The 15,212-nt window shown below is 42.7% G+C and overlaps 1 protein-coding gene across 1 annotated transcript in view; it reads left to right on the forward strand.

Moving 5' to 3' along the window:
• The window catches only part of FLT3 (fms related receptor tyrosine kinase 3), a 97,455-nt gene that overhangs the window by 25,454 nt on the left and 56,789 nt on the right, over window positions 1-15,212 (forward strand). Inside the window, exons 3-6 of the mRNA XM_006270481.4 lie at window positions 3,242-3,447; window positions 4,633-4,748; window positions 13,785-13,902; window positions 14,944-15,104. Coding sequence (XP_006270543.2) covers window positions 3,242-3,447; window positions 4,633-4,748; window positions 13,785-13,902; window positions 14,944-15,104 — 601 coding nt within the window. The remainder of the gene's footprint in view (window positions 1-3,241; window positions 3,448-4,632; window positions 4,749-13,784; window positions 13,903-14,943; window positions 15,105-15,212) is intronic.

The following is a 15,212-nucleotide window of genomic DNA, read 5'->3' on the forward strand; positions in this document are numbered from 1 at the left end:
CTCTTTCCTCCGGCATCCTCTGGGGTGGCAGTCTTGATTCCTTTCGTGAGTTGAATTGGGAATGTCTTGGCCTTTGATGTTCGACTGAATATGCAGTAAGATGGCTTGGGGCGATGGTTGAGTTTGCAGTTGCTGATTTTATAAGAGCTTGCAGCCGTGGAAGTTGACTTAAAAGATTTCCTGTTGGCTGAGTAGTGAGCAGGTTGAGGAGGAGGTGAAGGTTGATGGTATTCTCTTCTCCATAAATCTCCATGCATGCTTCGATGACGTCGAGGGTGGTGGTGGTGGTTGCACCCTCTGGGTTGGTTACTTGCTTGGTTATTGTTACAGGATGAGTGGCAGCTGTAGTTGTTATTGTGTCTGATGGGAGGATCGGATTCTCGCTTGTTGCCCCCTCCCTGTGGTACAGAGGTGGGGCCGTTGGGAGCGACGTCATCTCCTGGGGCGGGGTAGCTGGGTGGAGTCCCGCCTGTTCTTCTGTGGCTCTGCCCTTCTTTTCCAGGTCCTCCGGGCAGCTTATATTTTTCTCGGTGCCATTTTCTGTGGCAACGGAGGGTTTTGGCACATTGCCATTTCCGCAGCAGCTTTGCTGACTGTAGCTAACTGGGTTTTTAAGTTTGCATTTTCACGCAGTAGGAGTGACACTACGTTAATCATCTTCCCTTTGTCCCACTCGGAGTCTCTCCACTCCCTTCTGACTCCCTCCTCTCCTCTCAGCGAGAAGTAGCCGCTGACGCACCCTGTCTCCGCTCCGCTCGCTTGGTGATAAGCGATGTGGGCCCATAATTCATCCGCGTTATCTACGCGGCGCCCCCCACTACACCAGGGGCAGTTCTTAATTAATTCCACCTCCATCACATTTCCCCTTGATCCTGTTCGTGACGCCGTGTCGGGACCCAGGGCAGCCAGCCAGCAGCTCTCCCTGACTCCCACCCGGGCAGTTAAGGGTCTGTCAGGCGGGTACTTGTGACGCTTGGAGTGGAATTAATTAGGCGGACGCTTATCGGTTGCAAAGCAAGATTATTTACTCACGCCATCAAGGTGGTGAAAGACGGAGGTCAGAGATACTTGGTTAGTTACAGCTTATAGTTCGTAGGTCGGTCTGCATAAGAGTTCGGTGGTTGGGAAGAGAAAAGGTCGGGCTGGCAGGTCGTTGATTTACGTCTGAGATTGAGTCGAGACGTGGGGAACTGACAAGTGATCAAATTGTCAGTTACTCTGACGCATACGTTCAGAGGTCTCCAGGTTATGTGTGCGGAGGTCTCCCCTTCTTCATGGAAGTGAAGACGGGTTTTATTTGTATAATAGTCAATTGCTTTTCGCCACGTCATAAATTTAATTAGAATCACCAATTGTATAGTGGTTTTCATTAGGGTGTTTGTAATAGGGACACTCCCCTGTCATTCCGACCAATTACAATGATTTATATAAAGCAAAGAAGGCAAAAGTTTTTATCTTTGTTAGTGGCACAGCAATAAATTTCTTTTTGACATGCGCAACAAAAAAAAAAGCTGTTACTATCATTTTGTTAGTTAACCCTTAGTTACCTTGTGCAGACTAAAACTGTTTTGATTAATATTTCTTGCTTGTGGCATGGACACTACTTAATTTGGTTGTGACACTGTAAAGATCCCCACTTCTCACACATGGGAAATGAAGTGGCAAGGAGGGGGTGGAGTCTTAGTTCTGCGCCCTCATCTTCATCTTAGTCATTCTCATCTCACTTCCTTTCAAGAGTAACTTGCCGAACACAAAGTGTGTGTTTGGGGGATAGGGGAAGGTGGGAGAAATTAAATAAAGCCTTCAGTGTGCCGCAGGGAGTTACTTACCCTCCTGGCCTCCAGGCAAACAGGATTTTGAGGCTGTTCCTAGGATGGAGGAGTTACATGCTTCCCCTTTCTTGGACTGAGCTGAAAGTCCTAAATTGCCCCCAGTGGTTTTAAGATTTGATGGAGAAAATTCATTTTTCCATCTGAAAGTCTCCTGTGGCAATATATATAAGTGAGGAAAGTTGAGATAAGAAGGGTAATGGCCTGCCAAGTCTGTTATCTGGGGTACAATGGAAAGAGCTGAATAGGATTTTAATTCTATACCATTATAACATTCATTATTATGAATGTTAGCATTGGGCTAACATTTTAGCCCAGTGCGAAAATATTTCATGGTCCTGGGTTTGCAGTAGAGGTTTGGAGGAAAAGGATGGAGCTGCAATTCTTTTAGTGCTTTCTTGGAATTAACTGATGTAAATGAAACCTTGAGTGAGAGTGGGAATTAAACTTGGTCCTTTTTGCTGGAAGAAGGTGTTACAGTCTTGACTGAACTTGTGTTCCAATATCAGTCCTTAAAGGAAAACCAGCTAGTTTTAATAAATGTCACTGTAGTTGCTGACCAAGTACAATTAAATATACTGGATGGAGAGGTAAGGTTGTTTTGGTGATATCTGTTATTGAAGCCACTGTATAATTGAGATAGTTGTTAGACAAACTTTCAGGCACAGAGTATTCTTCTTGTGTGTCTGACAGCTTGTTTAACAATTCTTCCAACTAAAATAGATCAACAAAGTATCTTGTTTCTGACATATTTCCTAGACCAGCATGGCTACAAGAATATGCCAATCCCACTACTGAATGAATGGAAATATTAAAGTTACTTTTGGTGTTTGTTACCATATATGTTTAAGTGCTATAAATACTGGTACAGGGGTGTAGGTTGTAGCCGTGTTGGTCTCAGGACATAAGCAGACAAGATTCTTTGGGTGAATATGATATCTTTTATTAGACCAACTTAAATAGTTGGAAAAATTTTTTTAGCAAGCTTTCAGGTATAAAAACTCTTCATCAGGCTAAAAAAGTCTCTGCAGTTGGTGTGCACTCTTCCTGGATGGAATTAATAGTAAAGAAGCCAGAGGCTGGGCTGGTATGCATGTAAGATAGGTAGTCAGTGAAGATGTAAATGGAGGAGTCAGTGGGTGAGAGACAGGCTGGGTTGGCAGGGAGAAGGGGGATGAATGTAGCAGTTAAATAGTGGAGAGAGACCTGGGGAGTCAGATGTCAGGCAGGTTATAATGTGTCATAAATCTAATGTCTATGTTTAGTCCATGATTTCTTGTATCCAGGAGGTTTTGGGGGCTTTTAAAATTCATTAAGGTATTTTTATAGGAGAATTTCATCTTTTAATTGTTTAAATATGGAAACCCCATTCACCATTGTAAGACACACAGATCTGTTTTTTTGCAATGCAGTTGGATAACATTTTGGAAGATCTTGGGTGTTATTTGAGCTCTCAAGGCACAGAGGAAGTCTATAGAATGGCTAAAATTGTGGAAGCTGATGTGTTTGAAGACATTGAATTAAAAGTAATAATGAATATTTCAGAGATCTTTTCATGCTTTTGGCTCTTTAAAGAGAACAAAACTGACTGCAAACCTACATTGGACCCAGGAAAGAAGTAAGTAAAAGAATAAACTTAATCAAAACATTTTGGGATATTTTCATTAGAGGAGGCAAATGGAATATTATCCATGTGAGTTCGGTTATTAATTATTTATTTTTACATTATTCATTATCTTAAGTGTTGCTATCTATACTGAGTAGTATCAGTGGACTGTAGGCTGATTATTACTGTTGGTAAATTATGTACTGAGAAAGCAAAGATTTCTGACCTGATAGTACTTTACAACAAAACCAAATGCACATTCTCCTAAATTTGGATCAGCTATGTTGGCATGTATCCTGGCAGGTGCCCTATCCTATGTGATAACAGGGCATGGTCTGCAAATGAGGGAACCCTGGATTTCTCTTGCTGGCAGAGGCACACCCAGGAAATCTGGATTAGGCCCTTGAAGCCCCACAAACACTTGTCCAGGTTTCCCCTTTTCCCAAGGCACACCCTGATTCTGGTGTGCACTTCTACAAATGGGGGGTGCACTTCTACAAATGGGGAAACCTCTGCAGGAGAATTCCCAGGTCATGCAGGAAAGGGCCCTGAAGCCCTAGAAGTGCCTGCCCAGAGCAGCTAGAGAGCATGGGCAACTGCAGACTGCCCACATTCTTCTGCCTTAAGTAGACACACACCACAAAATAGCAGCACAAATTTATACTACTTTTTGTCATGGCCACAAAGGTGGCTATTTATGGCCTGACAAAGGGCATGAACATCTGTTTGCTTTTGCTTTGTGAGGCCATAAATATTTTTATGGCAACACAAAGATGTCTCTTTGCAGCCTTTATGTTCTAGCCACAAGTTGATATTTTCATTCCTTTTCTTCTTGCAGTTGAATCAGAAGCCCAGATTATCTCTTAGGATAAAACCTAGGGGCCCTATGCAGATTGGGTCCAAGTTCTTCCCTATGTAAGGACAGCACTTAAATGCATGTTTAACTTAGAATATGTGCTATAAGTCCTACTGGAAACAACTGGTTAAGTTCTGTCCTGAATATGATGAATCAGGGCCATTGCCTATTAGAGCACTTTGGAGATGAAATGTGCAGCGTAAGTACCTTGTCCCACTATTGCAAAATTCTGCTTCCATTGCCTTAAGCATGATGCCGAGGGTAGTTGTCTCTTCAGCACAACATCCTCTAGGTTGCAACCAGAATGTTCTATAATGAAAGCTTTCTTTTCTGCTTTACAGATATGTTGTTTCTCTGGCCATTCCTAAAATAAAAGAAACAGAAGCTGGAAAATACACACTGTCAGTTATAAGTGAAAACAATAATTATTCAATAATATTAACAGTCCTCATAAGAAGTAAGTATGTGTCAAATCCAAGGAACTGGTCTACCAACAGTTTCAAAGGGAGAGTTGAAACTAACATTGTGAAGTAGGCACTACTTCACAGGCAGGGTGGCTAGGATCTGGAACCAACTTCCAAGGGAAGTGGTGCTCACTCCTACCCTGGGGGTCTTTAAAAGGAGGTTAGATAATCACCTAGCCAGGGTCATTTGACCCCAGCATTCTTTCCTGCCCATGGCAGGGGGTCGGACTTGGTGATCTGCCCAGGTCCCTTCTGACCCTACCAACTATAAAACATATATGGTATTTCTCTCCAAACTATGTTTCTCTCTATTCTGTTCTCCATGAGATTTCTCTCTTCCCTGCCATCTCTCCTCCCTCACTTTCAGTTCTTGGATTATGCACTATTTTCTCCCTGTCACTCATTCCGAGTATGCATACCTCACATGCTTACATTGTTCTGAACCACTCAGGCCATGTCCACACTGCAAGCTTCTTCAGCTTATCACTAGCTGCTATGTAGTAGCCCCCTCAGTATGTCTCTATGTAGAGGATCTCCCACTGACCAGTTTGGTTGTGTCCACATAAGACTGAAGTGAGGGTAGGCCAATTAGCACTGCTCAGTGACAGTGATAGTGACAGTGACCAAGCCTACATATAATTACCCCACATCTAGTGTTGTGCAGACTGATTACACCCCATTCCATCAGGGGGAGGGAGTGATAATGCAGGCAGAGTCATGGCGTGTTTGTGTTTTCCGCTGTCAAGCACACTAAGTTTGTGGTCTAGATGTGGCCTGAGTATTGCTAAACATGAAATGCAAAAGATTTTTTTAGGCAGCACTTTCTTCTCATTTCCCCTTCTTCATTACATCACACACACACACAGACACACACCTAGATTAAAAGAATATTTGGAAGGTTACAAATCCAAATACTCAAAAGCTGGCACCTACCAGAGTGACAGCCTCTAATACAAGACTGTATGTCTCATGATCACTTTCTATTTTGACCCCAGCCTCAGGACAGAAAATGCTCATAGAATGAGCAACTCTTCAGTATTAGACTTGTTGTTCAATATTCCCCCCCTCCACCCTGACCCTTACTTCCTACACACTCTTCACACTCAACTCAAAGGATAGGACTGTTAATGTCATCATGGCTTTTTTCCATGGTGCTTATTGCTATAGTATATGAGTGTTTGTTTTGTAAATATTAATTATCTTTACAGCATCTCCATGCATGGGAGGAAGGAGCTGCTATCTCCATTTTACATGGGTGAATTTAAGCATAAAGGCTGCCTATACACATGCTCAGGGGTGGGCAGGTTGATATTTTAATTAGAGTGGTCCCCAGAGAGCCAGTCTAATTAAAATGCTTCACCTTCATGTGTATTAAGTAACTGTGTGTTTAAAAATGGCTATGGGACACTTTATCTAAACTTCACTCAACAAGGTTTAGATAAAGTCCCCCCCTCGCCGTAGCATTTTTAAATGTGCAGGGGCTTATACAATAGGAGGTCATGGCATCATGTTGGGCACCCAGGAAATGAGGAACACAAGATTAATGGCTATCTGTGAAAAGGCTAACCCCCATCACCATCTGACCAGATATCTTGTCTTACTCCATTCTTTCCCCTCCCCCAGGTTGTCCACTTTTTATTTGAATCAAAAGGCTTCTTCTTTCAAGATGCCTGGTTGCCAGCAGGTGAATCACTGGGAGAATAGGCAAAATGCTCTCTGCTGTCAGTTCTGCTGTCTAAGCCCATCTCAGTCCAGAGCAGCTGGAATCAGCCATTACAGAGAGAGTCCAGCTTTGTTCCAGGAGTCTGGGCTGGTATACACCAGGAGCAGCTCAGTCAGCAATATGTGCTGGGAGGGGGTGAGGTGCATTCAGTGACACTGCCCTCTTGAACTTGAACAACTAAAACCCAAGGAGTCCCTAATGAGTGTGTATGAACTGGGATTTTTCAAATCTATGTAACCTGACCATGGGCAGAATATTATAGGAACAGCAATATATGCCTCTGACACAAATGGCCCCCTACTGCCAACTTTTAAGTTCCTACTTTGAGACATGTGGGCAGTACAGAATTTCAGAGGAAAGGATGTTGACATCTTTTAACATATTTTTCCCAAACTTCATTCTCAGAAAAAGCTGACCCAGTTTTTGCTTAGATGGAAAAAAAATATTCTGAGGCAAACCTTGGCATGGAAAATTTTATCCCAAATCCTCTGGAAAAGTTTGGAGTAACAGGGCATTCCAGTTAAATCCTTGATAGTAAGCAGCATTGCCATCCTTGTCTATAAGAAATGCGGCCTGTGGAAAGGGGTTGTTTTAGGTTTTAAGATTTGTTGTTGTTGTTGTTGTTTTTGTTAGAAATGTCAGTAATGTCAGTTATGACCTGATTGGTATCACCAACACCTGGTGGGACAGCTCTTACGACTGGAATGTCAACATGGAGGTTTACACTTTGTTTCAGAAGGACAGGGGTAGGAGAAAAGGTGATGGTGTTGCTTTGTATGCCAAAAACACATATACTCATTCCCTGCTTCAAGAGGAAGAAGACAGCAAAGCAGAATTCATTTGGGTGAAGATGAAAAGTGAAAGAAGTAGCACTGATATAATGGTGGGGATTTATTATAGGCTACTTAAATCAGGAAGAGGAGCTGGATGAGGCACTTTTCAAGCAGGTGGCAAATCTATCTAAAAGCTATGGGATGGTACTGATGGGAGACTGTAGTTTTCCAGACATTTTCTGAAAGAACAATGTAGTCAAATATAAAATGTCAAGCTGGTACCCAACTTGTGTGGAGGACCACGTTCTCTTCCAGAAGGTGAAGAATACATCTAGGGGATCATCTCTCTTGGATCTTCTCCTGATCAACAGGGAAGAATTGATGGAGGATGTGAAGGTGATGGTAACTCAGAAGGAAGCAATCATGATCCAGGCTGACCTGGACAGGCTCAGCAAGTGGGCGGATGAGAATCTGATGGTGTTCAACGCCGATAAATGTAAGGTTCTCCACCTTGGGAAGGAAAACCCACAGCATCCTTATAGGCTCGGCAGTGCTATGCTGGCTAGCACTATGGAAGAAAGAGACTTGGGGGTCATCATTGACCACAAGATGAACATGAGCCTGCAGTGTGATGCTGCGGCTAGTAAAGCGACCAAAATGCTGGCTTGCATCCATAGATGCTTCTCAAGCAAATCCTGGGATGTCATTCTCCCCTTGTACTCGGCCTTGGTGAGGCTGCAGCTGGAGTACTGCATCCAGTTTTGGGCTCCACAATTCAAAAAGGATGTGGAGAAGCTTGAGAGAGTCCAGAGAAGAGCCACACGCATGATCAGAGGTCAGGGAAGCAGACCCTACGATGACAGGCTGAGAGCCCTGGGGCTCTTTAGCCTGGAAAAGCGCAGGCTCAGGGGTGATCTGATGGCCACCTATAAGTTTATCAGGGGTGACCACCAGTATCTGGGGGAACGTTTGTTCACCAGAGCGCCCCAAGGGATGACGACTAGGTCGAACGGTCATAAACTACTACAAGACTGTTTCAGGCTGGACATAAGGAAGAATTTCTTTATTGTCCGAGCCCCCAAGGTCTGGAACAGCCTGCCACCGGAGGTGGTTCAAGCGCCTACACTGAACACCTTTAAGAGCAAACTGGATGCTTATCTTGCTGGGATCCTATGACCCCAGCTGACTTCCTGCCCTTTGGGCAGGGGGCTGGACTCGATGATCTTCGGAGGTCCCTTCCAGCCCTAATGTCTATGAAATCTATGATATGATGGAATTCCAGACCCTGAGACAAGGAAAGCATGAGGTCAGCAAAATTAGGACACTAGCTTTTAAAAAGGTTGATTTCATCTGACTCAAGATGCTAATAGGCATAGTGTCATGGGAGGACAGATTGAAGGATGAAGGTGCCCAGGAGGGCTAAGAGCTTCTAAGGGGCACAGTATTGGAAGCCCAACAAAAAACTGTCCTGACATGATGGAAGCATAAGAAGAATGGCAAGAGACCAATGGGGCTGCACAAGGAGCTTCTAAAATACCTCAAAATGTAAAAGGAAAGCATACAGGCAATGAAAGAATGGGCAGGCCACCAAGGATGTGAACTAGGAAATAGCAAGAATCTGCAGGGACAAAATCAGGAAGGTGAACATAAAGAATGAGCTGAACCTGACAAAGGAGATTGTAGAACCTCTTCGACTTGTCCTTAAGTATGTTGGCCAGAAATGAAGGGCCAAGGAAGCTGTGGGTCCCCTGTTAACAAGCCAGGAGGGAACACCTACCTGGAGATGCAAAGAAGGAGGTACTACTCAACTGTTCCTTTGCCTTGTTTTTTCACAAAAAATTAAGCTGCAGCCAGGCACCTAATAAGGACTGGATAAGGAAGGGAGCAAGCTGAGTGAAGAGATAACAAAAGAAATGGTCAGAGAGCTTTTGTTGGGTTTGAATGAACTGCAAGCCAGCAGGCCAGATAAGCTTCATCCCTGAAGGAACTGGAAGAGGAAATCTTGGAGCCCTTGGCAATGATCTTCCTGGGGTCATGGGAGACAGGTCAGGTTCTACAGGACTGAAAAAAGGCCTCTTTAAAAAAGGCAAGAAGGAGGACCTGGGGAGCTATAGACCAGTGACCCTCACCCCAATACCTGTGAAGTTACTGAAGCATAGCCTAAGAAAGGCCATCTGTAAGCATCTGGAGGAGGAAAGGCTGATCACAAGCAGCCAGCATAGATTTGCGAAAAACAAATCATGTAAAGAAACCCAAACCACCAACTTGATCTCTGTCTTTGACAAACTAACTACTCTGGTGGATGAAGGGAATGCTGAGGCTATAGTATATCTGGATTTCAACAAAGTTTTTTACAAGGTCCTGCATGACCTTCTCATAAACAAATTGGAGAAATTTGGGCTGGATAAAATTACTATAAGGTGGATCAATAACTGGCTCAATAGCCACAAGCAATGGGTAATTATTAATGGGTCCATGTCAGAATGGAAGGAGGTTTCAAGTGGAGTCCCACAGGAGTTTATCCTGGGCCCAATGCTGTTCCACATATTTATTAGCAATTTGGATGCTAGCATAGAAAGCGTCTTGAGCAAGTCTGCAGGAGACACAAAACCAAGACTACAAATGTGTTGGAGGACAGGAGTGCAATTCAGAGGGCTCTTGACATATTGGAAAGCTGGGCTGTAACTAACAGGATGAAGTTCAGTGAGGACAAATTCAAGGTGCTACACCTTCGGAGAAATAATCAAAAACGCAAATACAACATGAGTGACTGTCGGGTCACCACTGGGGAGAGGTGTGTGCCTTCACCCCCCCAACAGATGTTTGCTGGCTTTCTCCCACGCTTCGTGCCCTCTCCCAGCCGGCTCGGGGTGGCTCTCCCTCTCTTTCCCTCCTATTTTCCCGCCTGCCACAACTTTTTTTTTTTTGATGGTTTTTGCAGATATAAAGGAAGGGGGAGAGGGAGGTGCTGACATCACTGCCCCATTCACCACCAGTTTCTGGTTCATGCTTAGATCTCCATGCCGGTGAACAAAGAAAAACAAAAAAAACCCAAACGGCAAATGAACTGAGAAACTGGAAAGAAAATTTATTGGACCCTCTGGGTCCCTTTCCAGGTTTGTCAGGGTCCAGACAACTTCTTCTATTGAGTCAGTCTTCCCTCAGACAGCTGAGCCTTCCCTGTTAGGGGTGGATCGGGTCTCCTCTTCACTTAAATTGCTGCCATGCCTGGCTTGATCACTAGTTGGAGGCAGTTAATCAGTGCAAGGCAAACTTTGGGAGGGAGCATCTGCCTCTTTCTCCCTCTTCCTAGTCGACCCCTGCCACGTCCGGGCCAGTTGACTGCCGGAGGGGAGCAAATTAACATCCCACAAGGAAAGAAAAAGAGGGAGCTGGGCTGGGTCCAAAGAAACACCCGCACCTCTTGTTCTTCCACCTTGATTGCTGCCGTATTTGGCTTGATTGGAGAGTGGCAGTGATTAATTAACACTCAAACAAAAAAAAAAATTGAGCTGGGGAAAGAGGGCCCACTCTCTTCTCCTGCTCTCTCCCTCCCTTGGATGGGGATTCCTCCGAGCCTTTGAGCCTACCAATCTCTTTCTCACTCCTGGTGCTTCAGTCTCAGGCGGGATGCAGCCATCCTTCGATCTGCCCACCGGCTTCCAGTTGTTCCTCTCCCTTCAGCCCTCTGTTCAGCCCCAGCCACTGCGATCCACAAATCTGCTTCACCTGGTGAGGTTTTAAAGCAGATCTGGTGCATGCCTGCAGCTCCTGCTGTAGCGTGGAGACTTTATTCATGTTGGTCTTGAGCTCACAGCCAGGGGGGATGCCCCAGGTAAGTATCCCCCGTTCTTTCACAGTGACACATGCCATGTTGGTAGCGCTATTGAAAAGGACTGGGGTGTCTTGGTAGACCGCAGACTCAGTATGTGTCTACAGTGTGATGCAGCTGCACAAAATGTGAATGCAGTTTTGGGATGCATCAATGGAAGCAATAAGTGCAAGACATGGGAGGTAATACTGCCTCTCTACTTGGAACTGGTTAGACCTTATCTGGAGTACTGTGTACAGTTCTGGGCTCCACCTTTTAAAGAGGACAAGGAAAAGTTAGAGAGGGTCCATAGATAGGCAACAAAGATGATCAAGGGCTTGGAAGGCAAGTCATATAAGGAGACACTGAAGGAGCTAGGCATGTTCAGCTTGAGGAAAAGGTGCTTAAGAGGGGACATGATAACAGTCTTCAAATATCTGAAGGGCTGCCATAAAGAGGAGGGAGAACACCTTTTATCTCTTACTGCAGAGAGAAGGACTCAGACCAATGCCTTGAAGCTGCAGCAAAGTTTAGATTGGCTATCCAGAAAAACTTCTTTACTGTTAGAACAGGGAGGCAATGGAATACTGTTTAGTGTCCTGGCACTGTCTAGGGAAGTTGTGGACTCTCCATCACTGGAGGTTTTCAAGAAGAGCTTGGACAGCCACTAGTCAGGGTTGATCGAAGCATAGGTATGCCTATGTTCTACCATGTGTATTTCTCATGTGTTTGGGCTTTTCTGGTTGCCCCCACCCCACCCCTTTTCTTCTACATGTGTCAGGGTATTTTTAAGTCTTCCCACAGACATTGGGTGGTGCCAGTGCTCCCGCTGGGACCAAAACTGGAAGTTCCTAGATAGAGGGTCTTGTCCCTCCACTCAAGATCTGACCAAACACCATATTTGAGGTCAGGAAGGAATTTTACCCCATGGTCAGATTAGTATGCACTGTGGGGGTTTTTACCTTCCTCTGTAACAGGGGGCATGGCCCTCTATCTGGGATATTTTGAGAACATATTGACATTTTATAGAAGCAAGACATTGGCTGCCATGGTTCCCCTGCTTTTCCGGCAGGTTAAGGTATTAGGTCTATGTTGTGTCAGGGTTGATGGTAGTCTTATGTTTATATAGGGATGATCCTGCCTCAGGCAGGGGGTTAGACTAGATAATCTCTGGAGATCCCTTCCAGCCATACTTCTTAATGATTCCGTGATTCTATGAACTTTGGTCTTCCTTGGTTTTGTTAGAGGACTTTTGAATGGTTCAGAAGATGTGTATTGCTAGCTCTCCCCGCTTAATTGAAGGGGAAGGTGCATTGAATCTTTAGCAAAGATTGCTTTTGTCCAACCTTTTCTTTAGTCCTTAAAACATTTGGAACAAAACAGTTTTAAACAGTCTCACTGAAAATCTTTTTCCTCCTGTTGTTAAGGTTTCAGTCTTTTCACTCTTGTGAACATGATGTCCTCATTTTTCATGTTCTCCAGTCTTCAGAGTATCTTTCAGGCTAGACAGGACCTGGAGTTCTTATGTTAAAAACAAGTAGAAACAATGAAAAAACTGACTTACATTATAAACTCTGAAGACAGAAGCAAGCAAATCTCATTTTTTTCCTTTTTGCAGGTCACCTTTACAATAATATATGAATCAGGAAAAAATGTCAAGTGTCTTAACAGAATTTCACTGCAGATGACTTTAAAAAATAAATGCTTTTAGTCTGAAGTAAAAATACTGTCAGTCCTGGTGTGAAAAAAAAAAAGAAAAAAAAAAGAAGAAAAAATTACAAGCATAGTCCCAATTGTGAAACAGATTTGGTTTAGGGGATTGCCAGTGGTTTATGGAACTTTTCACCTCTCAGTTATATGTTTATAATAGTTGGGGTCTTTAATGAGTGGAAATCATTATATTCTGTTGCTTTTTCTACTGTATATCTAAAAGAAGCTATCCTGCTTGCCATATCTGTAAGTTGTTCAAAGATGAAAATGACACAAGACCTACTTTTAAGAGGGCCAAGCTCTCACTGAATTGAGCAGGAGCTGTACAAACCTAACACCTGGAAATCAGTCCCCAGATTATCCTCTGGCATCTGGAGGTAGCTCCTTGCAATCAGAGAGGTGGCATAAGCACCAGGTCAAGATGAAGAAATCTGCATAAACAGAGGACATCTGTCTCCAGAGCTTGACACAATTTTACTTTCCACAAACACTAAACCCACTTGAAAAAAATTACAGCAAAGTGACGTTAATTATGAACTAAAGAAAAATTTTTTCCATTGTGGCTAAATCTAAATATGAATTATGGCAAGGATCAAATATTCAAGGACTCAATTTTGTTCATCAGTACCTTCACATTTCACTTTAACTGAAATCACTACTCTCATTAGGAGTTAAAATATGGGCACCTGAGAGGAGATTTTTGCCTTCTTATTTCTTACATCGCTTTGCCCACATTTAATATAATCAAACAAACTGAAATAAAACTTTCAGGCATTTTTCTAGTATCACTGTTAAATAAATTGATTTAAATCAGTGTTGGAGTCTTTCTGTAAGACACCTGCCAAGTTTATTTAAAGAAACAGACCTAAATCTTTATAAATCTATAACTTACTCATAAAGCATATTTGCATCTAATTTCACAAGTATTTGTAATGTCTTGTTCATTGCAAAGGATGCTAATGATGTTTTAAAAAATATTTCAGCATTTTTGTTTAAATCTTTTTTTTTTTAGGAAAACCAAGGACACCATATTTTAGAAAGAGTGAAAAATCAAACACTATAAACTGCATATCTGAAGGGTACCCTCAACCAGTTTTGGAGTGGTTATTTTGCAAAACACCTGATAATAGGTATGGTATATGTAATCCTACCTTTTTTGCTGAATGTTAAGACTTAAGGATAGACATCTTCCTAAGAAGAGAGTCTTTGTCCAGAGTAGCGTATTTATTTTTGGTATGACTGAACTGTGTAGAACTGTGTGGTCAGATTTTTAAACGGAAACACATGGATGCTTCCCTAAATTGGATAAATTCAGTGTGCTTAAAAACCTATACATACATGCACAAATTGAGGACTATGTTGCCTGAACTCACACTTTCCTATGTGCTGGAATGTATTATTCTTAGGAAGGTTGACCTTTATATCCTTAGGGAAACTTTAGGGTAATTTGTTTTAAATGTTTTAGCTTGGTATTTTCACTTGATATAACTAATGAGTTTAATATATTTCTAACCAGCTATTTTCCATTTCTTTTATTCTCTTGGAAGTGGTTGTGATTGAGAAATACTGTATACCCAATTTACCCTCTCATACTGCTACATATGTAAGATATCCTAATAGCAATGTGAATACATTTAAAGAAACATAAGGTCATGGGTAACAGAAATCAACAGTCTATTTTCATAAAGGAGGCAGGTAGTCATTACAGTGTACTCATCTCTTTTCTTCTGGTGTCTGGATCATCTATGGGTTTATTAGTCTCCAACACACCTGCACCTTGTGTCACAGACAGTACAGGCTCATGGTTGTAGGTTTTGGGCTGAGTTCTCATTGAGACAAGCTGAGATGTAGGGTGAAACGCTGGCCTTACAGACTTTGCCATTGACTTCACTGTATCAAGGGTTTCACTGTAAAGTGATGAATGCTTTACCTCTTTTGGAATAAAGAGAATAGATGCCCTCAGGTAATACAAGCACATTCTTTTTACCTCACACCTTCCCTAGCTCTCCTGCACCTTTTTGTTTGTCTTCTGATCTCCACATTGCCTAGTTCCTTTTATTTTACTACATAATGTCCTAGTTTTCCTAGTATTGCTAATATTGCCTCATGGCTTGCCTATCTGCTTGAAAGTAACCCAATGATTCAGTAAACACTTTGATTTGTAATTACAGTTGTACCAATAAATATCATGAACAAAGTAAGAAAAAAGGGGACATGTATGGAATGAAGAAAGTACAACATGGATTATGGGCAAATACATTATTTCAAACATATATATGGTGCTGTGCAACCAATGTGCTGGGCAGAGAATGCACTAACCTGTATACAATAGGTAACCCAACTCTAAGATTGATTTTCATTGAAGTTAATTGTATGGTTTACCTAAGTAAGGTTTGGCAATGTGTTTTTCAATACTTAAATCAATGGCACATGACTGGGT

This window comes from Alligator mississippiensis, chromosome 1 (genome assembly GCF_030867095.1).
Source record: "Alligator mississippiensis isolate rAllMis1 chromosome 1, rAllMis1, whole genome shotgun sequence".
In the NCBI taxonomy this organism is placed as follows: domain Eukaryota; kingdom Metazoa; phylum Chordata; order Crocodylia; family Alligatoridae; genus Alligator; species Alligator mississippiensis.